Consider the following 27,688-nt stretch of genomic DNA (forward strand, 5'->3'; position numbering starts at 1 on the left):
AGTTATGTTTGCGGTGTTTACACACAGCCAGAGTGCCCTTCCTCCTCCTTCTCCTCCTCCTCCTCGTGATGGTAGTTGTGTTTGCTGTGGGGCATCCTGCAGATGGGCTTGTGTGCCTCCAACACCAGCTCCAGCTTCTCCTTCTCCCGCTCCAGACCGGCGATCTCCTCCTGCAGCCGCGTCTGGACGCTCTCCAGCTGGTCACTCTCCTGACCAGGACAGAGGAGATCGAAGGCGTGAGCAACGAGCACACAAACAAAAACAACAACAACAACAAAAAGCACAAACAATAATAACCGACGACGCCAGTGGGGTGTACTACGAATCTCGATTAGTGGGTTAGCGAGGTATGTTGCGCTCAAAGCCAGGGTATGCTGTGACACGAAAGTGGATCTGTTTTAGTGTCGCTATATCACCATGGTATCTTATGCTGTCAACCAAACCTGGTCGGGAGGAGGTTATGTGCTAATTTATAGCTCAAATCGTGTAATCTACCGCCCACTGACCAATCAATTGTTTTAGAAACGAAGTTATCTCACGTGTAGGATTCTGTCATATATCTTACAGGTGGAGCTCCATACTCTACTAACATTTTGGATCTCGATGCGCTTTAATAGTGCTGTGCGTGCAAATATCCCACTATGGACGTGCATACCATACAACAATTGATGACAATTGATTTATTTGATGTTACAGGTTAGACAGAAAAAATGACCGCAGTGTAGATTAAGCTATCGCTCATGAATGCGGAAGTAATTGTTTTTTAATATAGGTGGTCTTGTGCATCTCTACGTTTCACGATTGGCCAACGTCATCCCAACACCGAGAACGCGCACAGATCTGAGCTGAAAGCCTAGTTTGACAAATATATCACATAACTGCTATCGTAGTATCACTATGAACGTATAGCCCTGAGTCAAGGCTTTGTCAAGCCTCGATATGTCTACATATGTCTAACGTGCTTCGTAGTATACCCCACTGGAGCTGCATCCTGCACTGGAGCTTCATGTTCTAAAGACAGAAGAGGGAATTGAGATGCAAAAACATCAACAAACATAATCAACAACAACAACAAACATAATCAACAATAACAATAAACATAAACACCAGTATGCCTCCTCAAGCAGCTGGGCTGTATTGGCCTCCAGTGTGGAGTCGGAGGAAGCAAGGATGAGTAACAGATAAGCAACAGCAACAACAACAACACGCACAGAGCAGGATTACTGACTCATCCACACACCTGTAGCTCACTGACAACTGATTTACGTGGGTTACGTATGTTCCATCTGGAACAGCTGCTTTCACTGGCCGCGGTCTTTTTTAGTTTTAGTCAAACGATGTGCAATTATCCTGGACACCCCAGCCCCCAACCCCCAACTCTCCGACTCTTTGATTCTCTCTCTGAAGTGCAGACTCATGTGTTTGTGTCCTTGTGTGTGTGTGTGTGTGTTTAGCTTACGCTCTGCAGGGTGTCGGTGAGCTCGCGGCGGCGGTTTCGACACTTGGCAGCAGCCATGCGGTTACGCTCCCTGCGTAGCCTCCTCCGCTCTGCCTCCTCCTGAGACACCTGGAGAGAGGGAGGAGAGGGGGAGAGAGAGAGGGAGGGGGAGAGAGAGGGAGGAGAGAGGGAGAGGGGGGAGAGAGAGGGAGAGGGAGAGGGGGGGAGAGGGGAGGGAGAGAGGGAGGGGAGGGAGAGAGGGAGGGAGAGAGAGAGAGAGGGGAGAGAGAGGGAGAGAGAGAGAGGGGAGGGAGGGGGAGGGAGAGAGGGAGAGGGGAGGGAGGGGAGGGAGGGAGAGGGAGGAAGAGAGGGAGAGAGAGAGGGAGAGAGAGAGAAATGGAGAGAGAGAAGGAGAGAGAGAAATGGAGAGAGAGAGAAGGAGAGAGGGAACAGAGCACCATGATGAATCAGCACCGCTCAGGTGGATCCCATTCCACAATATGGATTACAGACACACACACACACACACACACACACACACACTCACTCACTCACACACACACACACACAAGCACGCACACGCACACATGCACACACACACACACACATGCACACACAGACACACACACACACACACACACACACGCACACGCACACTCACACTCACACACACACACACACACACACACACACAACTTGACCTTCATATTTGTTAAATTTGTTTGTATATTAAGTCTCTTCTACTGGCTAAAGATTGTGTTAAATATTCTTTGGGGGAAAAACAAAAAAACTACTCTACCCTGAACATGCATGTAGCACCCTCTAGAACAGTGATTCTCAACTGTGTGCAGAGGCAAACTGAGCGTGCTGTAGGATTTTGAGGAACTCAACATATTTTACAGGCTCATGAAATAAATTATAAATTAGAGGAGTATGTTCAAATGCATCAATGACACAGCTTCTTAATTAAAAATGGTTACGGTATAGTCAGACTTACAACTTCTTAAATTCTCATAATCTATATTTAACTTAAATTGTTTTGCTTGTACTTTACTTGTATTTGCGCATTTGGTTGCATAACGTAATATTCATGATATTTTGCACAGCAGGTCTGCCTAGTATTAAAGCACACCTCTTTAAATAAAATTGTCTGTTTTGACACTGTGCTGCATGGTATACTTTAAGTGTGTAGCCATGGTGACATCTAGTGGCAGTACTGTATAATGGACGAAAACTTATACAAAAACATGTTAAAATTGAATGCTTCAAATACACCAAGTCTCTGCTTCTGTTTAAACCACCCACAAACACGCATTCAGCCGCCCCCGCGCGCCGGCTTCTCTCTCTCTTTTCGCTCTCCCTGATTCCCGCTCAAATTCTGCTGCTGTGACTCACGGCCCGCACTGCGTGACTCAGGTGTGTGAATCACATTACCGCACACAATGAGTCAGCGCGCAGCCCCTTCCTTTCTCCCCGCTTTGTGTCTTCACAAACAACATCCATAAGACAACGCCAACGCCACCTACTTTGTCATCCAGACGGCCCGCAACCTTTGTCCTTGTTTTGCCCGTGGCACCGGGACAGCGTGGGCGTGCGTGGCAGCAGCTGGGTCTCGGGCCCGGAGGACGACCGATGGGCTCCTCGTGGGGCATAAACGAGGCCAGCGTCTGCCATGAAGAGTCGGGCTGGGTCCAGAGAGAGGACTGCAGAAGCCAGCGGAGGTCTTGGCTGGATGTGATGACATCCAGAGTGGGACTTGACATGGTTGGCCCCGTAACCTTCTGAAGCCAGAGAAGAGGAACCAAAACACACAGCAAAGAGGAAAGTGCGAGAGTTAAAAACAAAGACAAATGAATGTTCTTCTACTTCTCCTTTTGTATTTTGAAACATTTAACACAGTGTATGTATGGCATAGCCTCTCTTCCATTTAATCCTATGAGCTATCGGTGTACAATTGTCGTGCGTAAAACAACGTTTTAATTCTTCTCTCACTGGATGGTAATGTTGTTCCTTTGTCAGTTGGCCTACTCGTGTGCTGAAATGTATTTTAATTTACGATGATGGGACTTTCCTACCTGTTGCACCTGTTGCGTCTGCGCAGTTTCACACGGGGTTTGTCCCGAAGAAGTTTGCAGAAGTCCAGCACAGGTCTGATTTGGGCCGGAGATTAACATGCTCTCTCCACTCCCGTGAGGATTTGGAAAATTCCCACTATAGGTCCGGGGAATTTCGGAGTTATTTAAAGGCCTAAATCATCTGTCTGTGCAGGGTCGTCATTTAGATCGCTTTAAATAAACTACTTTACGAAATCAACAATCACAACAACAGATTTCAGGCATTACGCAATCAGGTTAGACAAACGCTCACGCATTGTTGATGGCACGAATTATATTACCTCAGTCCAGGCATGTTGTAGGCGGCTGCTCACAAAGTCATCACTTTGAAGATGTGCATCACGATAGCTCACGTGTGAAGATGCAAGTCTCGGCTATTCCACAGGCTATAATATTATTATTTTAAAAGGTAAACGCCCTCGCTACCACCCGGGCGAGTGTAGCCTCGCAACCCACAGTAATCCAGCATGCGTTTGAGCGCCCTGCGTGCGGCTATACCCTGAAATAGTCAGTCTCCGCCCACTCCATAATGGGACACCATCAACAGCCAGGGCCGTTAGGCGTTGTACAGCGCCAGATGAAATGTCCCTCGCTGCGGTTTCACTTTGACTCACTCAAATGAAGTAATCGGATCCACACGGGATGTTTGCGTTACTTAATGGCACGGTCAAAATGACTGCTGGAGATTACTTTGAGTCAATTTCAGCCATATGATGTAGCTTATAGATAGATAGATAGATAGATAGATACTTTATTGATCCCCAAGGGGAAATTTAAAGGGAAATTCATTCAATTGAAATGTTTACACTTAATTTCCACCTGCAAAATCCTCAAAACAACAAAAGTCCTCAAAACTTAAGTTTCATAGTAGTTATTCTCCCCCACACACAGTGTGATTACATCCAAACTCCTGAAAGGAAGATTCATTCAAGTAAACTGACCAAGACTCATTCAGCAAACGCTGCCTGCTTGACTTGAGGTGGTGAGGATATTGACTCTGAAGGAAGGAATGCCAGAGGTTCCGTTACTCTCTCACTCTCTTGTTCTCTCTCTCTTCTATCGCCTTATAGAACTCCGCTGTGGTTTGCTTCTGACGACACATAGAGCACGTGTTTTAATCTCATTTCCCTATTTTAAATACGTGGTAGGCTACTTTGCGTAATTGACTTTGATAGATACATGTATGATTGGCCTATATTTTACATAGACTGTAGAAGATCTGTTTTTTTTATTAGACACATTTATCAGTATATGCAATGTACGGTTTCCTGTAACTGTGAGGGTTAATGGTAGCGGTAAAAGCACTTACAACTAAATTGTAATAACACTAATGTCTAAATCTCTCTCTTCTCTGGTTTGGCGGGAAATGCTGGTGGCAGCTGTTTGTGATTACAGCCTGAAATTCCTGACACTGTTACTCACAGACACAGAGCCGCTTAACCCGGTGCACGCGTGCACACACACACACACACACACACACACACTTCTAAACCGACTCACATACACACTCAATGAACATCAGCACCGCTCAGGACGATCCCATTTCACAATATGGATCACACACACACACACACACTTCTAAACCTACACACACAGTGACTTCTCAACTGACACACATACACACTCAATGAACATCAGAAGATGAACACACTTCTCAGCTGACACAAACACACACAGACACATCTCAATGAACACACACACACACAGCAACTTCTCAACTGTCACACAGAAACTTCTCAACTGACACACACACACAAACACACACCAATATCTCTCAACCGACACACACACAGGATGAGCACATCATCTCTTCAGTTCCCAGCTGCTGGTCCTGCTCCATCTTGAGTATCATACTCACACACACACCAGCCCTGCATCAGCACCACTTGGGCCAGGAGGAGTGTGTCACCAATCAGGCTGCATGTGTGTTTTCATGTCCTGCTGCCCAGTCAGGTGACCGCCCCTTCAGGGGGCCCCAGAGTAACTGAACGTTTTTAAACGGCCGTGATTCACCCCGAGTCGCGTCCCTCTGCGTGGACACAGCTAGTTGTCCCATTATGAAAAAGCCCATCCAGCTAAACTGAAGAGCCGCAGTGACTCATGGTGCTGTGGAGAGAGTTTGCAGAGGGAAGAGTCTCATGTGGAGAGTTTGCCATGGGCTTAGAGGGAAGAGACACTCGCAAGATGATGATAAAGAAACTGATTAGTGTTTAAATTCGTCTGTTGTTCATGATGGTGAATAATACTGTTGCTGACTTTCCAACAGTGATGTAATGAAAATGATCCCTGACAGTGTTTATACAACATAACACATGGGAAAGATCCTCTTTAACTCCCATTCTGCAATTCAGTTACTAAAGCTACATACAGCCTATAGACTAATAGTTTAGACTAATCTAACCATTTAAAGCACTATGTGTAAGATGATGAGTAAACAAAAGGTTTTAACGCTTGTATACTTATCACGTAAATATATATTTTTACAACCTCAGGGAAGTCTAGTGCATACCCTGCTATAGAGTTACTACAGTATTACGGTTGAAGAATGTTAAAGAAATTGTAGTTTGAATGGTGGGATCAATTTAAGTAACAATATCACAAAACACCATTTGTTGCAAACAACTGCCCAATCAACATATACAATACTTCTGGTTTGAATAAAAACAGGATTTTAAAAAAGGAATAAATTAGATAAGTGGCATTGATTACATTCAGCAGTGTCATGTATCATCAAAAGCAACCGTTTTATTTATGGCCAAAGACAGACACATCTTGGTAGGATAAAGTGTTGGGGGAGACCAGAGTAGACATGAGTGCGTGCGCACGCCACTTTCAACATTCCATTACTTTGACAGCATTGTTCTCAATACAACCCGCACACCAGCGCTGAACTCCGCCATCACCTCCGCTGGCGTGCGGGTTGTATTGATAATAATGTTGTCAATGTAATTGAATGTGGAGTTCGCCATACTCGTGTCGGCACCGGTGTCCACAGCACTTAACAATCACATAATAATTCTCCATAGACTCTTATCACATGCTCATCACACCATCAATGAGGCAAATCGTTTTTAAAAGTGAGATGAATCCAGTCCAAATCCCTGCCATATCAGGTCCATTTCCACAGGCCACTTCTGAGTTACAATGATCTACAGAAGTCTCCTGTCACACTGTCATCATCAGCCTGTAGTCTTTGGAGGTCACAAAAGCATATATTTCAACATTCAAAAGGGTCTGTATGCTCCAACAGTGATGTCGAAAAGTTTCACATTGTTTATCTTCCCTTCTTTGTCCAGCAGGAAGTAGAATTTTTGACCTTTGACCTTGAGAGGTATGAAAGAAGGGGACTCGTGCCTGTGTGCGTGGCAGGCCACCTGAGACAGGGGCATGGTCATGCTCCTGGCATTACTCATCCCAAACGGTGACTGCGTGGACACGGTCACCATCCCGCCACCTTTGTGCAGAATCACACGGCTGACGGAGCGACGGGAGAATAGAATGCCCAGTCCAATTATTCCGCCACCTGTTTGTGACAAAGAAATTGTGTTGTTAGCTCACGTGCCTCTCTTGCCTATTAAGTTAAACGTAGCCTGCATGTACCAAAACAGTATCAAAATCTCACTCACCGATTGCCAGGCATGCTACGGTAAATCCAAACCTCCATGCATTTGATCCTAAATTCATGTCGAAACTAAACCATCCGCCAAGTTCGGTTCTAACCTTCTTTGCCTCATTAGCACCACCCCTCGTGTCTCGCAGGGCAGTGAAGGCGAAGTGGGCTAAATATGTCCAGAAAAGAAACTGCCCCCCACAGAAGAAAGCCAGAAATCTGAAGAATCTGGTACGGTCATGCTCAAACAAGATAATGTCTTTGGCAACAGCTGTGTTTGTGGAAAAGGTGGAAAGTCCCGTTCTTGAGTCTTTACTGACAGTGTCAATCCATTGTCCGTGCTGCTTTCTCGACCGGGTCCATAGTTTGCACTCATTTAACCGACACATGCTCCTGAACGTTATCCATCGAGCCATTAAACATCTAAGATAAGTCTGGCGTGACGGCTGGCTCTGTGGGGTATGAATCGAAGAATTAAACACCCACTGAGGTCGTTCCTTTTGCATATGATTCTTAGCAGTTGTCCTGAGAGTCCTCAGTTGTACAACATTTAAGATTCGCCGAGTGATAAAACACGAGCGACCGGAGGCACCAGACAGCAGACATAACAAACCCATTTTGCGCTGTTCGCTTCCTGTAGTTATGTAGAAAAAAATAATTGTTGTTTGTCAATGAATAGTCGGTATTTCTACAATGTTTTGGCTACAGTGGTCGACATCATCATGTGTCCTTTGGATGCCACCATGATGTGGAGAACTACGGAAACTGCAATGGCTCTAAATGTACGGTGGTGCGATTACGTTGCCAAATAGGCAACTGGATCACACATTCTTTCTCTTTTCATTTAAAGTTTAATATAATATTATATTTCATATAAAGTTAAAGTTTAATATAAAGCAGGTTAAATAAAAACAGCTTGGTATACATATACATTAAAATAAAAGTTTAATACATATTTTTTAATCAAAATGATTATGGCTAAAATGTATTTTCTTTTCTGTTAGAAGTCTGTTTTTTTGTTTTTGCTTTAGCCACATGATCCTAGTAAGATTATGGACTGCAGTATCTATTAGCCTATGCTTGGTGATTGATATTTCATGTAGTCTAATTACAGGAAAACTATTATTTTGATCGTAGTTATAGACATTGTCTCTAACCAAAGTCACAGTCACAACTGTCTCTCTGACACTGTGATCAGCAGCACCGGAGTGCTACAGGGAACTGTGCTCTCTCCAGTCCTGTTCACCCTGTACACATCTGACTTCTGCTACAACACCGAGTCATGCAGAAGTTTTCTGACGATACTGCAATTGTGTGGTGTATCAGGGACGAGCAAGAGGAGTACAGGAGCCTGGTGGAGGACTTTGTGCAATGGTGCAAACTCAATCACCTTCAACTCAACACTTCAAAGACCAAGGAGATGGTGGTAGTTTCCATTGATGGGGAATGTGGAGGTGGTAAGCACCTACAAGTATCTGGGTCTCCACCTAGACAATAAACTGGACTGGTCAGCCAACACTGACGCAATAAACCTGGACATTAAACTGGACAATAAACTGGACTGGTCAGCCAACACTGATGCACTCTAGACAGGGCAGAGCAGGCTGTACTTCCTGAGGAGGCTGCAGTCCTTCACTGTGTGCAGCAAGCTCCTCCGGATGTTCTACCAGTCTGTTGTTGCCAGCGTCCTCTTCTATGCAGTGGTATGCTGGGGAGGAAGCACAAAGAAGAAGGATGCTGGGCGACTTGACAGGCTGGTAAGGAAAGCTGGCTCTGTTGTGGGAGCTGAACTGAAGTGCATCACTTCAATATCTGAAAAAAGGACCCTGAACAAACTGATCAACATCTTGGACAATGAATGTCATCCACTCTACAGCACTATTAAAAAGCAAAAGAGCTTGATCAGCTGGAGACTTTGCTCACTGCCATGCACAACTGAAAGGCTGAGGAAGTCATTTGTCCCCAGGGCCATTGAACTGTTCAATGCTTCACTAAAGGGAAGAGGAGAGATAGACTTCTCTGCATAGTCTGTCTGCCTCTCCACCCTCTCCATGTTTGAGTACTGACTGCCCACTACTGCTTTACTACTGCTTTACTACTGTTTTACTACTGTCCACAGCCTAATGTTTTTACTACTGTTTTACTGCTACACTGTTTTTCATGCTATATTAGCACACATGCCCAATGGATTCTGCTACAATACTGAATGGCTGTAACCCTATTACATCAACCTGTTCTTGCACTGAAATAGTTTTTTATTTTACCTTGTCTACATTATACTTTACACTCCTATTTGTCCATATTATTTATGCTGGTCTCTAGACCTTACTCTTGCACTGTTGCACTGTTGGACTAATGTTGGACTACTTTTTGCACCTTCACCATGACACTCACTCTCTTGAGCACCTTACCATGCACACAGAACTACAGGACTACTGTTGGACTACTTTTTCCACCTTCACCATGACACTCACTCTCTTGAACACCTTACCATGCACACAGAACTACAGGACTACTGGTGGAATACTTTTTCACCTTCACCATGACACTCACTCTTCAATCTCACCATGCACACAGAACTACAGGCCAGTCCCGGCCGTGTCACTGCAAGCATCTCATGCTTGATCACCCCTTAAGCACACTGTGGATTTTATTTTAATTTATATAGTATATTTACTATTTTGTTAGCTTACAAGGCCTCTGGCATGGAAGCCAAGATAGGCCTCACTTCACCCACCAGAAAGTCAGTGTACAGGCTAGTGATATGCTATAGTATTGCATCATCAGCATACAATGATATGCATAAATAATTTACATTTATTCATTTATTTTGACACATTCTAAGCGACTTACAAAAATAGGGAGCAATCAAGGTACAGTGCAAATAGACAATAAAAGGTGTGCTTTTGGAGGGTATGAGTTTATGTGAAATACATAAAGTAAAGTAGGAGAGAGGCCGCACTATGCAGATATACACTTTTATTTGTGTGCAAGTGTATATATGCATAGTGTGGCCTCTCTCCTAATTTACTTTATGTATTCTAACTATCCAGGCCAGCACTCTTAAAGTTTAAAAGTAGACACATTGAGTGAAGCCTGCTCCTATCCTCACTTACTTTATGTGAAATACAAACATTGGTTCATTGATTTCAAGCACACATATTGTTTCTGGGCTCAATAAGTGTGTTTTTAGCCATGCTCCGAACCCATAGAATTGCATAATTTTGATTATCTTCATATTTTTAATCATGTAGCTTGTTGAAAACAAGAGGTATGGTCTATATCTCCTTTGGGGTAATATGCTCTCTATTTCTTTCTCTCTCTCTCTCACACACGCACACACATACACACACACACAACACACACACACACACATACAAACCTCCCTCAAGCACCTTCTCAGCATATAGTCCCAAGGAACCTATGTATGTGCTTTAGTCAGACAAACCCAGTCTCTATCAGGGGCCAAATCCATTCCACAAACATGCTGCTGAGTTTGCTTATCTCTTAGTCAGCAGCAAGTAGCATCCCACTGACTGATATGCGGGTGCTACGCTAATATCCTCTTTTCACCCCTCTCTTTGTTTGGGACTCTGCTGACCTCTAGTGGTGATGTTTTGTCATTGGTTATTTGTCCATCCTAGTCTGGGAGATGAACCTGTTAGCAATTTTAATTTGCTCTACAGGTCAGTCTGGCAAGGATGCCATTGACACCCATTTCCAATTTTCCGAATAACATCACTACCTAGGAAATACTGTGCTGTAAAAAGAAATGAAACCTCTGCAAGAATTACATACGTTTTATATACTTTTTTTATATACGTTATATATGTTTATGTTACAAAAACCGTAATACTTGTTCCTGTGGTACTGTGCATCTCCATACTGTAAATGTTGTGTAGGAAGACGTTGTATGGATTTGTTGACATTATAGAACCCAGACATGTAAACAAATTGGTTACACAAAATAGGTCAGAACAGAAGTGCACATATATTAGCAACACTGTCACCATGCAGAGACACAAGTGCTCTACAGCCTACATATATAGACACAACTGCTCTATAGACACAAGTGCTCTGCAGCCTACATAGAGACACAAGTGCTCTGCAGCCTACATACATAGACACAAGTGCTCTGCAGCCTACATATATAGACACAAGTGCTCTATAGACACAAGTGCTCTGCAGCCTACATAGAGACACAAGTGCTCTGCAGCCTACATACTGTAGAGACACAAGTGCTTTGCAGCCTACATACATAGACACAAGTGCTCTGCAGCCTACATATATAGACACAAGTGCTCTGTAGACACAAGTTCTCTGCAGCCTACATATAGACACAAGTGCTCTGCAGCCTACATAGAGTGCTCTACAGCCTATAGAGATACAAGTGCTCTACATAGGATGTACAGCCTATAGCATCGTTTCCCAACCTTGGGGTCGGGACCCCATGTGGCGTCGTCTGAAAATTCAAATGGGGTCGGCTGAGATAATGGGCATCTTAAAATGTATCATTACATTACATTAAAATATACTTAAATAAAAAAAATATTAAAAACCCCATGATATTCAAGTTAAGTATAACAGATCCTTTATTATAATCTACGTAAAATAAACTTGGACAGGCCGCATGAGATGTTTAATTGACAGAATTATGCTTGATCAATGTTCGAAACAAAGTAAAAACACAACCAGGCGCGCAAGAACATTTAGGAAAAAATTAAAGGGAAAATTTGCCAACGTTTTGTGAAATCAAAATAGGGTCACCTGCCAAAAAAGGATGGGAACCCCTGGCCTAGAGACTCTGATAGTTGGAAAACCATTCTAAGTCAGTTAAGGCCTTTAGGGTGTGATAACCAAATCATCAAGCATTTAGCATTTAACTGTGTGTTTCAGAATATCTCTAGTTTGTACAAGATTATAATACAACTGTCATATACATAGCATATTCTTGACAGATGTGTTATGCACAGGTTAGTCTGTGGTTTGTGTAGGTTAGTGTTCCATGGTTTTGTGTAGGTTAGTCTTTGGTTTGTGTGGGGTAGTCTGTAAGTAAGTCTGTGGTTTGTGTAGGGTCTGTAGGTTAGTCTGTGGTTTGTGTGTCTGTGGTTTGTGTAGGTTAGTGTTCCATGGTTTTGTGTAGGTTAAGCTGTGTTCCATGGTTTTGTCCATGGTTTTGTGTAGGTTAAGCGGTCCAGCAATGTCCACCTTCCCAGTGTAAAAATGGAGCTGCTCAAAATGCTTAAACTTGATCTTGTCTTGATAAAATGCTGATTAAATTAAGACTTTCTTAAAAACAACCACATAAATAAAGTCTATAGTGTTATTAGGCCTATACTGATTTGGACCAATTAATGAATATGAGCCTAACCATCTCTACTAGACAAAATAGGCATAGCCTACAGAGCCCATAGCAACCACCCATGCCCCTATCTGGGTACCCAGACGCCCCTATAGGCTATTGAATGTGTGGGCCTATAGTAAATGCCCACGTCCATATATGGAGTCTGGCAGCCAAAAAAGCGACATGGTGTGAACGGAGTGGGGCGAGACGCGTGGACAGCCATCAAGTCAACATTCGTGTCCTTATTTGGAAGCTGGAGTTCCTATTTCGCTGAGAGATTGAATGAGAGGCGGGGCCGGGCCGGTCGACTGTCACACCGGACAGTGGCATTTCTCCAAAGAGATTCGCATGCGCCGCAGAGTCACACATGCCACCGTGGCCACACAATTGAGGCGACCTGGTCTCTGTGTCCTCTTACAACTGTACTGCAACTGCAAAAGTTCTGCAATGGCAGTTTAAGTCACAATTGAATAATGACATTTTCACATGACATGATGCAACGCTGATGAGCTTGAAACATCTCTGGTTTGAGCGTGTCCTACTCACCACTGCTGTCGGACCGATTTGTGTCACCATTACAATACACTTCCCATGATCCTTTGGGTGTACTCCTCCCTTTGTCCGCATGCCCGCATAGCCTACCAAAGCGCGTGTCCGACCATTGTGCGTGCAAATAGAAGAACACTGCACTGCTGAAAATCTAACGTCGACGAAGAATCGAATCATGGTATGTCAATATGTCATGTAAATTTCGTATTGCTTGTAATTCATACTTATCCACATAATGTTCCAAGACAATGGAACGCCTTTTGCCACTAAATATTTACCAGCTCACTAGAAAAGCATATGGAACGTTATGTAGCTAACCACCTAGCTATCCTCTAACTGTTATGTTAACGTTACAAGTACATTTTGCACATATCTTGAGGTTATGCATTAATCGAACGGTTTTTAGTGAGTAGGCTATAGGTTGTAGTGGTGTTCTGTGCAATCAAATGCTTGGCGCCCACCGTGTGTGGCTTATATAATTAAGGAACATCACAAAAGGGGGTTTAGACAGGGCCTTTGGCTCTCTCTCATCCAAAGTAACGGAAACGTTACCATTGTGTCGCCCCTCAGCTACGATATTGTGTCCGGCTGGGACATATTCCCACAATATAGGCTACTTTGTAATGTAGCCTATCATTTTAGTGACATTTCTACCTCAATCATTACAATGCGCAGCTAACCTGCATTCTTTATGATGTTCGATGTTATGCTTACGATCGCTGGTTTAATGTTCATTTTGGATCATATATATATATATATATATTAACACTAATCAAATTTGATAGGTCGGCCTCCTGCCGAGCGTTATTATGTCCATTTTTTATTCGACCCCAGACACCCATCTGTCTCCATTGGAGCAATGTCTCGCTCCACGCCCTCGGAATAATAGCCTATATTCCCTCGCGCCTGGTTCAGAATGAAAGCACGAAGTTAAACATGACCTTAATCAATTTGTGTCTGATCCATTGGATTTAGCCTTAATGCGGAAGAAAGCAAGAGTGCCAGACAACAGTAGGCTAGCGTTGGTGTTTTTTACGGGCCGAAGTGAGGGCAAAAGGGATATCAAAATCACAGACGGGCATCCTATAACGTGACCTCATCACTCTCATCCTTCCACCACAGCAGACCGGAATCGAAAGCGCGGGTGCCAAATAAATGTAGGCCTGCGTGGTTTGCTCGATAAGTTGTCAGACCAGCGAGAAAGTAATCTGCACCAAGTGCAGCTTGCCATGCGACGTCCGAGAGGGAGCGTAAACTTTTTATGACGTGCCTTTGGTTGGCCCTGCCCGCCCGCCTGCCTGCTATGCGGAATTCTGACAGATTGATAAGGCCCGAATGACAGATGGGACGCTTTATCTGCCCTAAGACCTGGACTCCTCTACTTGCTATGCCCTTTGCTCAGGGCGTAGAGCTCGAAAGAAACAGTTTCAGCGTAGACGGCAGCGAGATTGAACTTGAAAAGAGCTGTGCTGTTCTCGGATTGTTTTATCCGTGTGTTTGAGCAGAAAGAAAGATAAACAGTGTGAATGGCATTCTGTAGTAGACTGTAGTTGTCTGTGGCGAAAATCCAGTGGTGAGAAGTTGTTAAAATATTTAAATAGCTTCACGGCTGTCTTGCATATTAAAGAAGAACTCTCTGTTTCCTTGGCGCCATTCTGTGCTTATACCACATTTTTGGATACATTTTACATAATCAACATTGTTTTAAGTCGTAATGTTGTTATATAATGACATAATTTGAAGTTGTATTGACACAGGCTTATTTCTGAGGCTGTGTAATAGTAGTTTATAAATTAAACAAATTTAATTGAAATGAAAATGAATGAGTTTCTCAAACTATTCTTACAAAAGTCTTATTATTGACATATTGTATTGAATTAGGTAGTATTCCTATCTCTCTTGAGCTGCCCTGACCTTAAAACACTTTCATTAATTATTTGTAATGGTGACTATATTTTCATTGGTGGTGGTATCTGTTACTCCTGTCCTCATCAAGAACGTTTGGTCATTTGATGGATGGATCTCAGCCTGGCTTTAAGCAGAATGCTCACCCATAGAGTGTCCAGAACATGTCTGGGCCATTAGTAGATCCCAGAGTTCATGGCAGCTGATGCTAAGGGAATGATGGCTCTAATAGGCATGTGTAGTAATCGTAAGGAATGATGATGGTCACACCTATGAACCAGCGACAGTTTTTTTTTAATGACAGTTGTGACCATATGCAGTGGGTGCATTCTGTGTTTTTTATATTTTAAACAGCAGAAGCTTTGTTACCCACTCTTATGTGTTCGATCTTTCAACTTCCTTTTGAGAGTAATGCCGTATCTTTTGAGAGTGATACCGTATCATCTACATTTTGAGGTGTGCTGTATGTGTTACAAAAGATAACAGGGTTTTTTGGTGACGGAGCACGAACGTGTGTGTGTGTGTGTGTGCGTGCATGCGAAACGCCCCTGTCAGCCACGCCCATGCACACTTGACCACAGCCCCAGTGGTGAGTGTCTGCGTCCAGGAGCTCGCTTGCTTCAGAAACGGCAAAGGGATGGACACCATACACACATCACGGCTGATGAAAGTATACAATTTAGTAATGACAATGTTCATATATTATATATATATAATATAATATCTTGAATTTCCCCTTGGGGATCAATAAAGTATCTATCTATCTAATAACAACAGCAGCAACAATAATAATAATAACAATAACATTAATAGTAAAAATAATAACAATAGTATATGTTGTTATAATAACGTTATTATCTTATAATAATGATGTTGGTCCTTATATTCGATGAGAGTCCGGTATAAGTGTGGGGCCATTGGACTCGTCCTATCTCCCATGCTTTACACCACTGGGCCCTAGGACTCGTCCTAACTCCCATGCTTTACACCACTGGGCCCTAGGACTCGTCCTAACTCCCATGCTCTACACCACTGGGCCCTAGGACTCGTCCTAACTCCCATGCTCTACACCACTGGGACCTTAGACTCGTCCTAACTCCCATGCTCTACACCACTGGGCCCTTAGACTCGTCCTAACTCCCATGATCTACACCACTGGGCCCTTAGACTCGTCCTAACTCCCATGATCTACACCACTGGGCCCATGGACTCGTCCTAACTCCCATGCTCTAGCACCACTTGGCCCTTGGACTCGTCCTAACTCCCATGCTTTAGAGCACCACTGGGCCCTAGGACTCGTCCTAACTCCCATGCTTTACAGCACCAATGGGCCCTAGGACTCGTCCTAACTCCTATGCTTTAGAGAACCACTGGGCCCTTGGACTCGTCCTAACTCCCATGCTTTAGAGCACCACTGGGCCCTAGGACTTGTCCTAACTCCCATGCTTTACAGCACTGGGTCCTTGGACTCGTCCTAACTCCAATGCTCTACACCTCCACTGGGCCCTTGGCCTCGTCTTAACTCCCATGCTCTACAGCACCACTGGGCTCTAGGACTCGTCCTAACTCCCATGCTCTACACCACTGAGCTCTAGGACTCGTCCTAACTCCCATGCTTTAGAGCGCCACTGGGCCCTAGGACTTGTCCTAACTCCCATGCTTTACAGCACTGGGTCCTTGGACTCGTACTATCTCCCATGCTCTACAGCACCACTGGGCTCTAGGACTCGTCCTAACTCCCATGCTCTACACCACCACTTGGCCCTTGGGCTCAAATCAACATTCAAATTCATTCATTCATCATTATAATAGCGATCTGTAATATGAATATTTAAACACAGCCAGAGAACTAAATAGATGGTACTTTGACATAACCTCGTTGTTGTTTTGAAGGCTGTGTCCATAAGATGCGTTCCACAGGCGGGCCGGTCCCGGCGCAGTCGCGGCAGCCATGGGCGTATGAGGATCAGCAGTGCTGGCTGCAGTGGCCCTCTGGCCTGATGTGGGGAGCTCGTGGCGCATAGTGATGAGGCGGCCATGTCAAAGCCTTGGCGCATAGTGATGAGGCGGCCATGTCAAAGCAGGCCTCTGTTACAAAGACACACAATCAATGGGGAAGCTTAGCCTGCCTACGACATGCCATTCCTTTCTCTCTCTCGCTCTCTTGCGCTCTCTCTCTCTCTCGCTCTTTCTCCTCTTGCTCTGTGATTCATGGCCGCCCTGTACATGTCTCTAAACACACACACACACACGCACAGTGAGAGAGATTCATGGCAGGTTTGAGCATCTCGTGTCGTGGTCCTTTTGTGTGGTCCCACCCACCTCCCCTCACATGCCGTGCGCTGTGGTCGTCACCAAACCCAGCGGCGAGATCACGGGATGTCCTCGGTCAGTCCTCACAGAGAGGTGCAGTGTGTCGTGGGCCATCCTCAGAGGAGAGGCTCACTCGGCGCTTTGTGCACACGGCTGATTGAGTGACATTTAGTCAGAGGCAGGGTGGGAGGAGGAGACGTGATCCCACTGTTCTCCTGCAGAGCTCCAGTCAGCTTTGAGAGGCGATACTCCCAGTAGGACCAGCAGAATTCCCCGTCTCCCACAGCTAAACACACCATTCCGGCGTCGTACACACACGGAATTCCCTATTTCTACTAAGTCTATTCCCACAGCTAAACACACCATCCCAGCATACACACACAGAATTCCCTCTCACTCCAGCTCTTATTCCCACAACTTTAACACACTATTCCCAACATCCCGGCAACTTTACCACACCATTCCCAACATCCCGGCACCATCTGCTTGCAGAATTTCTTATTTCCAGCTTAATTCCCACAGATAAGTAGGTGTTCTTAATGCAGCCCGTGTACAGAAATCTCATGTGACCACATGTCCTATTCTCCTAAATAACCTGTCCCAACTCACCACATGTACTGTTCTCCTAAATAACCTGACAGTCCCATGTAGACACATGTGCTATTCTCCTAAATAACCTGACAGTCCGATGTAGACACATGTGCTATTCTCCTAAATAACCTGACAGTCAATGTAGACACATGTGCTATTCTCCTAAATAACCTGACAGTCCCAGAACTCTCCAGTTCTATCTCTGTGACTAAACACTCCAATCACAGCCACAAGTAAACTTGCACATCTACGGACCTAAACACACCGTCGTCATCACTCTGCTCTACTGAAGCAGGCTCTGCAAAAGACCTGGGCTCGACTGGGGGTTGATCCAGCTCCATCAAAAGACCTGGGCTCAACTGGGGGTTGATCCAGCTCCATCAAACAATGAGCCACTGAGTGCTGAGTGCTATGTTGTATGTCATGTCTTCAGATAAAACCATTCCTCAGTGTCTATAAATGCACTTGCTCTGAAGAAATGGTATATTTCTGGCCCTGTGTTTTGAAAGGACAGAGGAACATCCAGGGGATGTGTGCATATTAGATTGCATTTGCGTCAGCTCATCGTTGACCTCCTCGTTTGTTCAAGGGCAGGTCTCAAGAGGCCACCTCCAGCACGGTTCTGTTGGCGCCGATCTACAGCAGCATCAGAACTCTACTGCACGGTTCTGTTGGCGCCAATCTGCCGCAGCATCAGAACTCTACTGCACGGTTCTGTTGGCGCCGATCTGCTGCAGCATCAGAACTCTACCTCCAGCACGGTTCTGTTGGCACCGATCTGCAGCAGCATCAGAACTCCGCTGCTCTTCCCATATTTCCACAATATAGCCTACACTTTTGTAATTAAATAGAAATATAGCCTACACTTGTAATTAAATAGACATATAGCCTACACTTTTGTAATTACCAGATCATCCAATAGAAATATAGCCTACACTTTTGTAATTGACAGATCATCCAATAGAAATATAGCCTACACTTTTGTAATTGACAGATCATCCAACAAAAATATACTTCCTTGTCTCCTGAACCTCTTACCTGCCTTTAAAGTAACCAGGGTTATTGCCCCCTTTCTGTATCGTTCGTTTATTTATCTATCTATTATTGTTAAACTTTGTTTATGGCTGACCTCGAGGGCCCTTATGAGGGGTCATTACTGGATGCAGGGATTATGTAAGCTGGCGGCGCGACGGCCGTGAGGCCGCATTGGGCAGGCCAGCCATCGATCTGTTGGAGTGGAAGGTTTGTATGCTGAGTGTGGCATCTAAACAGTTTAGTAGGGTGACCAGAGGTCATCAGAGGTCATCATAGCAGATGGAGGTGACAGCAGGACTACTGTATGTTCTCCTTTCTGTTAGCTTGGTCTGTAGGCTATACGATGGCTATATGGCTATATTCTCATGTCATATATTCTCATGGGTATAATGCATGGGTTCTCATGGCTATAATGCATGGGTTCTCATGGCTATAATGCAGAGGTTCTCATGAGTCATTCATCTCTGTGTACTGTATGCCGTGCACTGATGGTTTGGATGGTATCGCACCGTAGTGGCAGGCATTCCACAGAGTGACGTGAAGTCTGACTGCCTTTATGTGTGTTTTAACACATCCCTTCCCCTCCCTCTCCCCTCTGTGTGTGTCTCTCGCCCCAGGCCTCTGGTGTGACCGTAACGGACGATGTCATCACCGTCTTCAACGAGATGAAGGTGCGCAAGGCGGCCGCCACCGAGGAGGAGAAGAGGATGAGGAAGAAGGCGGTGCTGTTCTGCCTGAGCGACGACAAGAAGAAGATCATCCTGGAGGAGGGCCGCGAGATCCTGCAGGGGGACGAGGGCGACCCCTACTTGAAGTTCGTCAAGATGCTGCCCCCCGACGACTGTCGCTACGCTCTCTACGACGCCACCTACGAGACCAAGGAGACGAAGAAGGAAGACCTCGTGTTCATTTTCTGGTGAGGGCTTCTCCAAGAAAGTTGTTCGAGAGTGTGGTAAGCTACGTAATTGGATTGTAATGCATTTGCATACATTCCTTTCAAATGGCAGCTGCCTTTGTAGAAACTTAAACTGGTAAGAGCTTAAGCAACACAGTATTTTAAAAATGAAAACAGGTTAACTGGAATTGGGGTGCTTATGATACATTCTTCATTAAATAAATCATATTATAAATTGTCATAGAGGTTGTACTTAAGGGCGTTAAGGGGTTTGGGGTATTGTGTGTACTTGGGGCTTTGAGGTTTTGGGGTATTGTGTGGGGCGTTAAGGGTTTGGGGTATTGTGTGGGGCTTTGAGGGTTTGGGGTATGGTGTGGGGCTTTGAGGGTTTGGGGTATTGTGTGTACTTGGGGCTTTGAGGGTTTGGGGTATTGTGTGTACTTGGGGCTTTGAGGGTTTGGGGTATTGTGTGGGGCTTTGAGGGTTTGGGGTATGGTGTGGGGCTTTGAGGGTTTGGGGTATTGTGTGTACTTGGGGCTTTGAGGGTTTGGGGTATTGTGTGTGGGGCTTTGAGGGTTTGGGGTATTGTGTGGGGCTTTGAGGGTTTGGGGTATTGTATGGGGCTTTGAGGGTTTGGGGTATTGTGTGTACTTGGGGCTTTGAGGGTTTGGGGTATTGTGTGGAGCTTATGGGCTTGTGATGTCTCCCTCTGCAACCAGGGCTCCTGAGAGTGCCCCTCTGAAGAGTAAAATGATCTACGCCAGCTCCAAGGATGCCATCAAGAGGAATTTCACAGGTGAGACTTTCTTTTAGTACGGGGGAGACTGGCTTCCTTTAGCACAGGTGAGACTGGCTTCCTTTAGCACAGGTGAGGCCATCCTTAAAAATATTTTTGTTTGCAGTAACAGCCAAAAAAAATTAAAAATGGGTCGGTAGGTAGGTCAATATTTTTTTTTTTCAAGATTCAAAGTAAAAAAAAGTACAATTTTGGTCATGGTGATTACGTGGGAATGCATTTACACAAATGTGCATATCGTGATGTAACTGACTGGGTCTTCAACCCGCATTTCCTTCAAGTACACCATTGCAAACCTCATTCTGATGCAGGTTATATAGACCAGCCTTTCTCAAACTTCTTTGACCTGAGGCCCGGTCATGGCAGACTTTGGGGTCATAGGGCTCATCTACATGTACCCAGAAAGAAGGCTACAAGCTCTTGGCCACGTTATATTGAAATTTGACTATAGGCCTACAATACTCAATGCTATACAGTGTATCATACAGTCTCTGCTCTGTTTCTAAGGAAGTTCCAAAAACAACGCCGTTCTATTAAGTTTAGTTAATTACATAAATAGCCTTCCAACAGGTTGAAGCGAGCTTTGATACCATCGTTATCGATTAGTTTCAGTTTCTCACGCATGACGCCGCATTGAATGAATGCTCATACCACTTAATTGTAGGGCTCCATGTTTAATGACATCGATAGCAGAAACGCGTTTGTTTTATTTTTTTTCATCGATCCGCGGTTTCTTGATCAACTGCGCAGCAAATTATCAAATGAAGCACCGGGCCAAATTTCCTCCACGACTCCATGGACAAGCAGTCTCCATGTTGCGGACCCATATTTTGAGAAATGCTAAATAGACCACAACCAATTTCTATACTCCGACCACGGTCACCGTTAGACTAGGGGAGAAGGGATGAGAAAAGATCTGGCCACAGTTCTTCCAGAACTTCATGCCAAGTAAAAGCGTCATCAGTTTGTGTGAATGAAACGAAGCGTAGGCCATAGTGTGACATCGCGAAAACCAATGGTGTAGAGATGACGCCACAGGGTTTTATTTAAGTGAGCGGCGTTTGCATGTAGGCAATTTATATTCACAATACTTGGGCCTACTAAAATAAATATTATTTTATTGCATTTGTATTGGTTGTTTAGGAGTAAAAAAACAATCGGTCGGTATTAACATGAAAGTTTACAACCGGCAAGTCGGTCGGACTAAAAGGGGAAAAAAATAAATATTTGGGTCGGTTCTAAATTGACAGGGTCGGTCGGGTTACGGCAAACGAAAATATTTTTAAGGATGGCCTGAGACTGGCTTCCTTTAGCACAGGGGAGACTGGCTTCCTTTAGCACAGGTGAGACTGGCTTCTTTTAGCACAGGGGAGACTGGCTTTCTTTAGAACACATCAATGCAAAGAAATAAGTGTTGACATTGAGGGGAGTGTTAATCTATTTTCATTGTGTCCCCTAGGTTATATCTGTGGCCTGAAATGCCTTGTATGTGAAAAAAAAACTTCTTCCCGAAGCACTTTAGTGAAACACACACAGCACACAGTGAACACACAGTCTGGGTCAGGGATCGAACCGGCAACCCTTTGGTTACAAGCCCGAAGCCCTAACCAGTAGGCCACGGCTGCCCCTAAACCCCCCTTGTGCCTCTTTACGTTTTGTGTTAAAGGATAATGGCAACTTTTCCTTATACAGTACCTCTTTACGTTTTGTGTTAAAGGATAATGGCAACTTTTCCTTGTGCCTCTTTATAGCTGCTTTCAGCCAGGTCCTCTGCACTATATCTGGATCTTTTTCAAACGGAGGTCCGACCATCCGGGTGATTCAGATATGATACTAACATGCGGACATTATGCGGACATTATGTGTGAACGACACCGACGCACATGTACAGAATCTCTGCATGGTCTTCGATTTGTTCAGACATAAATGAGCTCATTTACATAATGTCCGTCCGAAACACTAGGAGGGGACTAGTGTAAGAGCCGGCTAAGTTCGGAGTTCCAAATGTCCGGTTATGTTGTTCAGATAAGCTTGATATCCGCAGAACACGCAGACTTACACCTATGTCTGAAAGCAGCTTATGTTTTGTTTTAAAGAAACATGGCAACTTCGCCAAAATTGCTGTGTTCCTTTAAGAACATTGTGTTGTGTTTTAAGTTGTCATATGTATTGGTAAGTACAACAGGGGGTGATGGGGGCAGTTGTGTGCTCTAAAGGGATATGAAGCTCCAAAAAGGCCATTGATCCCAGTGAATGAATGCCATTGCGTGATGATGTTATTGAAGATGAAACCAGGAAGACCAGTCTGTGTTCTTTAGGATCTCTAATATGGTATAATCTGACTGTGTTTGTGTGGTAAGGTTCTAATGTCGATTGTAGTATAATCTGACTGTGTTTGTGTTTCAGGCATCAAACACGAGTGGCAGGTGAACGGCCTAGAGGATATCAAAGACCGGAAAACCCTGGCGGAGAAGTTGGGAGGCTCCTCTGTAATAACCGTGGAGGGTGGCGCCTTATAGATCCATGAATCTCTTCTCAGCAGGGTTGCAGGGGTATTGACATAAACAACTACAAAACAAACAAACACTGAAGTTAGAGTCCAACGGGGATCTGGTTGTTCATTCCAGGGTGGGTCGGGGGTTAGAGGTAGGGTTAGGGGGGCAGAAAGGTAGGGGTGGGGTGGGGGTTTAACTGTGTCTTCTTTGACTGCTGGCTGGCATTCCAGTTCCACACTTCATGTAACAGTGAGAACACTAAGGGGGCACCGTGCTGTGATCTAAATCAGTGCTGTGATCTAAATCAGTGCTTTATTATGAAGGATCAGAAACCATACTCACGGCAATCATACGCTCAGTTGTTTTAAGATAAAAAAAAAAAAACTGTGGTGTAAAGAAAGAAAATGTGATTTTACCAAGTCCACATTTTTTAATCATTCATCCGTGTTTTATTCCCAATTCATGTGAAAGAAATCAAGAAATGTTTTAACGTTTACAACTGGACGTGGCAAGGAACAGTGTGGAAAACATTGGGATATCAGACAGTTGAATGAGGATTTGGGGACCATGGTAAAACTGTTAAACAACACTACTCTTAATTATTTACAGGTGATTCCATATATTTTTTTGCCAAACTTGTAGGCTTTAATATTTTTTTTTCTTTTGCGTAAAAATAGGTTTTAAAATTACAATTAATGAAGGATTTTTTAAATTATTTTTTTTCTATAGCTGCTTCCATTCCTGTAAACTTAAACTGACAAGAGACCAGTCTTTTCCAGATCACGTGCTGGCAGGTAGTCGGTCGGGTCTGGACTCGATGCATTCCCTTCTAAAGAACCAAACTCTAGAACCTTCTGGAACAGGAAAAGAGGAACGGGTTAGTGCGACAGAATTAGGTGTGTTGAGCGAGATGAGGCGGGTGGATCTCAGTGAGGGACGACTAGGAGAATGAAATGGACTCTGTTCGTGAGGCAGTGAGGGACGACTAGGAGAATGAAATGGACTGTGATTGTCTTCTGTTGTCTCCTTATTGTGGAAATAAAATGCACTTCATGTTGTCCTCACTTGAGTCTCTCGCAATTTTTCATTTTAGACTTGAGGCATAACTTTAATCCTCACCCTTTAATCCTTATTCAAGCCGAACCCTGAACATTAATCCATCCCACAAACATTGCCAAATTTTGAGAATGAAATTATTTTTGAGTTATGATGATGTCAAATGTCTGTTGAAGAAAGAGATAAGGATTTAGACATTTTGTGTCTGTCACTATATGTGCAAAACACGCTGCTTTCAGAACTCCTGGAAAGAACTGATATAGCATAGTTCTGACATACATCGTTACTGTCCAATAGACTGGCATTGGTTTAGACCAATAGGAGGCAAGGTATAAGGTACTCTTTTACGGGATCAAAAGAGTATATATACTATACTATATACTATATGGACAGGGTTGGGTAGTAGAGGATTACGCAATCAGATTACAAAAATCAAGTAACTATAATCAGCCCAGATTACAATAAAAAAAATTGTGTAATCGGATTACAGTTACATTGTTGGGGATTACCTGATTACATTTTATCATGTAAACAATGCAACTTTTTTATGATAGCCTAGCTATCTTTTAATTTGACAAGACGTTCACTTTTTAGACTTTTTTAAGATATAGTTAAGAACAAAATTATTCATACCCCTGGTAAATATTGATTTCCTCTTGACCAATATGTTTGTTCTTACTTAAAATTACACTTGTACATGCCAAAAGGTTGCAAGACAATGTGGTAAAAACATGGAATAAAAAAAATATTTTTTAACATTTTTATGAAAAATTGCGTGCAAAATTATTCATACCCTTTTTAAACAATCACTGGAAACATCTTTATTTACCACCACAGCTCTCAAAAGGGTTCATAATACCAACCAAGCCTCTTCATGTCTCCACAATGATTGTAGACGGCACCTTTTTAGCATCAATCTGCTCACTTTTTTTGACGGATTGAGGTGCGCTCTAAAATGTTGATATTGTTCTCTGTTAACCGTTTCTTGCCTTGTTTGGCTGTATGTTTTGGATCATTGTGCGGTTTAATGTTCAAATGCTGCCTTTTGGGGCAGCCATGGCCTACTGGTTAGGGCTTCGGCCTTTGGGCTTGCCGGTTCGACTTCACTAATTCACGGATTGGGATAAATGCAGAGACCAAATGTCCCTCATGGGATCAAAAGATATACTTACTTACTAACTTGTAACATACTATTGGGGCAGGTCTCTCTGCACACTGCCTGATCTTTTCTTCCTAATCTTAATGTAGTTACTGTTTACTTTGAGAAAGTCACCAGGTCGCCCTGATTGAAAAACATCCCAAAATAATAATTTTCTCACCCCCACAATTGAAATGGACATGGTGTCATTTGGGTTTAATGCTTCCCTTTTTTATGCCAATCTCAGACCATGTCCCTGGGTCACAAAAATCCAGCGAAAGCTAAATTCTTTGTCCAGGTGTGCCCTTATAAAGGTTAAGCTGAGTTGAGCATGTTTAGAGAAGAGTGGAGAAAAACAGAATGAGAATTCTTTCATCAGTTCTGTGGTGGTGTCTTTTACTTAATGCGCATATTTATTGAAGTAATCTAAAAGTAATCCTAAAGTAATCAGATTACGTTACATGTTTTTGGTAATCCAACTGATTACGTTACTGATTACAAAAATTACCATGTAATTTGTAGTCAGTAATGGATTACATTTCAAAGTAATCTGACCCAACCCTGTATATGGACACAGCTAGATGTACAGACACTATAAACTGTTGAGGTGAGAATATGGACAGCTAGATGCTGATGCCTTAGATTGAAATGAAATGAAGTTTGTGTTTAGTCAAGCATCCACTGTAGAGAAAACAGAGAAGCCCTAAAGGCTTTTGAATACAAGACTGGGCTTGTACATGTAGCATAAGATTTGCCACGAGGAGGTCAGTTTACGACCTACATTCGAGGCAGATGCTTACACACACACACACAGACTAAATAAATGATGTGAGGTGTGTGTGGATTTGAACAGAGCAGTCTCTGGTATGTATCTGGGTTCGGGCCAAACTAGAATGGAATCACAACAGCAAATATTCTGGATTATTTTTTGTATGTTTACATTTACGTTATTAGTAAATATACTGTAATACTGACTCTACAATTAATTAAATTACTCTACAACATTAAATGTAGAGAAAGAACAATGTATCCGCTCAGAAGATGTCATGTCACAGTTTTTACGCTATGCTGCTTATTATGAGGGCATTCCACCAAACTACCTTCCCTCCCTCCTCACTTAGTATGTATGGCTGACACACATTTACATTTATTTCCATTTATTAATTAAACAGGTGCCTTTGTCAAAGGTGACGTGCAGTACAGTGCACGACTACATTGTCATGAGTAGCCTACAGTATGTGCAGTAGAGTGCACATTTACATTTTCATGAGTAGCCTACAGTATGTGCAGTAGAGTGCACATTTACATTTTCATGAGTAGCCTACAGTATGTGCAGTAGAGTGCACATTTACATTTTCATGAGTAGCCTACAGGATGTGCAGTAGAGTGCACATTTACATTTTCATGAGTAGCCTACAGTATGTGCAGTAGAGTGCACGTTTACATTTTCATGAGTAGCCTACAGTATGTGCAGTAGAGTGCACGTTTACATTTTCATGAGTAGCCTACAGTATGTGCAGTAGAGTGCATGTTTACATTTTCATGAGTAGGCTACAGTATACATGTGCAGTAGAGTGCATGTTTACATTTTCATAAGTAGCCTACAGTATACATGTGCCGTAGAGTGCACGTTTACATTTTCATGAGTAGCCTACAGTATACATGTGCAGTAGAGTGCATGTTTACATTTTCATGAGTAGCCTACAGTATGTGCAGTAGAGTGCACGTTTACATTTTCATGAGTAGCCTACAGTAAGTGCAGTAGAGTGCACGTTTACATTTTCATGAGTAGCCTACAGTATGTGCAGTACAGTGCACGTTTACATTTTCATGAGTAGGCTACAGTATACATGTGCAGTAGAGTGCACGTTTACATTTTCTTGAGTAGCCTACAGTGTGTGCAGTACAGTGCACGTTTACATTTTCATGAGTAGCTTATGTGGTCCCGAGGTGTTGCACATGTGATCTTGCCAGCTTTCTGTTGTTAGCAACTGAAGGATTCAAGGGGCATTTTTTGCTAATAAGAAGGTGGTAAAGTTCAAGCTTCAAGTGCAAGTGCAGATGGAACGTCTCAGAGAGCAGTCAAACTTTTTTCAAGTCAGATGGACAGTTGAAACGTTATATAAACTGTCTTCAAGTCGGATGGACCATTGAAACGTTATATAAACTTTCTTCAAGTTGGATGGGCAGTTGAAACATTTTTGTAAACAGGCTCCTGCGGTGACAGGGTGGGAAGTGTGTGTGTGTGTGTGTGTTATCAGGCTCCTGTCCCATTTATATTTCTGTGCAGTGATCTTCAAATTTCGTCTGAGCCAAAAATCCTTCCTGGGCCTCCTTGATCTCTTGGGCCCCACTAGGCCTCCTCGTTACATTGGCCTGTCTGAAAAACGAGGACTCTTAAAGGTACAG

At 43.6% G+C, this 27,688-nt stretch overlaps 3 protein-coding genes across 3 annotated transcripts; 1 reads left to right on the plus strand and 2 right to left on the minus strand.

The window, feature by feature from the left end:
- fosl1b (FOS like 1, AP-1 transcription factor subunit b) lies at positions 1 to 4,595 on the minus strand. The gene is made up of 5 exons (XM_048233599.1): positions 3,834 to 4,595; positions 3,514 to 3,649; positions 2,965 to 3,219; positions 1,460 to 1,567; positions 1 to 209 (listed from the first exon to the last, which is right to left on the minus strand). The coding sequence occupies exons 1-5, from the start codon at positions 3,845 to 3,847 to the stop codon at positions 18 to 20; spliced, it is 705 nt and encodes a 234-aa protein (XP_048089556.1). The 5' UTR covers positions 3,848 to 4,595; the 3' UTR covers positions 1 to 17.
- Positions 4,596 to 6,277: 1,682 nt separating this feature from the next.
- Positions 6,278 to 7,972, minus strand: tmem223 (transmembrane protein 223). The gene is made up of 2 exons (XM_048233587.1): positions 7,179 to 7,972; positions 6,278 to 7,075 (listed from the first exon to the last, which is right to left on the minus strand). Exons 1-2 carry the CDS (start codon positions 7,777 to 7,779, stop codon positions 6,777 to 6,779), a joined length of 900 nt encoding a protein of 299 aa, XP_048089544.1. The 5' UTR covers positions 7,780 to 7,972; the 3' UTR covers positions 6,278 to 6,776.
- Positions 7,973 to 13,095: 5,123 nt separating this feature from the next.
- On the plus strand, positions 13,096 to 23,170 carry LOC125291364 (cofilin-2-like). The gene is made up of 4 exons (XM_048238086.1): positions 13,096 to 13,233; positions 19,517 to 19,815; positions 20,514 to 20,590; positions 22,997 to 23,170. The coding sequence occupies exons 1-4, from the start codon at positions 13,231 to 13,233 to the stop codon at positions 23,107 to 23,109; spliced, it is 492 nt and encodes a 163-aa protein (XP_048094043.1). The 5' UTR covers positions 13,096 to 13,230; the 3' UTR covers positions 23,110 to 23,170.
- The last annotated feature ends 4,518 nt before the right edge of the window (positions 23,171 to 27,688 follow it).

Source organism: Alosa alosa, chromosome 2 (genome assembly GCF_017589495.1).
Source record: "Alosa alosa isolate M-15738 ecotype Scorff River chromosome 2, AALO_Geno_1.1, whole genome shotgun sequence".
Classification (NCBI taxonomy): domain Eukaryota; kingdom Metazoa; phylum Chordata; class Actinopteri; order Clupeiformes; family Clupeidae; genus Alosa; species Alosa alosa.

What these genes read in the sequence shown, in the direction of transcription:
- fosl1b (XM_048233599.1), bottom strand. An exon ending in AGACGCAACAGGTGCAACAG is followed by an intron (nt 3,220 to 3,513) that starts GTAGGAAAGTCC and finishes CTCTGGCTTCAG; the next exon opens with AAGGTTACGGGGCCAACCAT. An exon ending in CGGGCCGTCTGGATGACAAA is followed by an intron (nt 1,568 to 2,964) that starts GTAGGTGGCGTT and finishes CCCTCTCTCCAG; the next exon opens with GTGTCTCAGGAGGAGGCAGA.
- tmem223 (XM_048233587.1), bottom strand. Translation starts at nt 7,779, where the DNA reads ATGGGTTTGTTATGTCTGCTGTCTGGTGCCTCCGGTCGCTCGTGTTTT. An exon ending in CGTAGCATGCCTGGCAATCG is followed by an intron (nt 7,076 to 7,178) that starts GTGAGTGAGATT and finishes TGTCACAAACAG; the next exon opens with GTGGCGGAATAATTGGACTG.
- LOC125291364 (XM_048238086.1), top strand. An exon ending in GACCTCGTGTTCATTTTCTG is followed by an intron (nt 19,816 to 20,513) that starts GTGAGGGCTTCT and finishes CTCTGCAACCAG; the next exon opens with GGCTCCTGAGAGTGCCCCTC. An exon ending in CATCAAGAGGAATTTCACAG is followed by an intron (nt 20,591 to 22,996) that starts GTGAGACTTTCT and finishes TTTGTGTTTCAG; the next exon opens with GCATCAAACACGAGTGGCAG.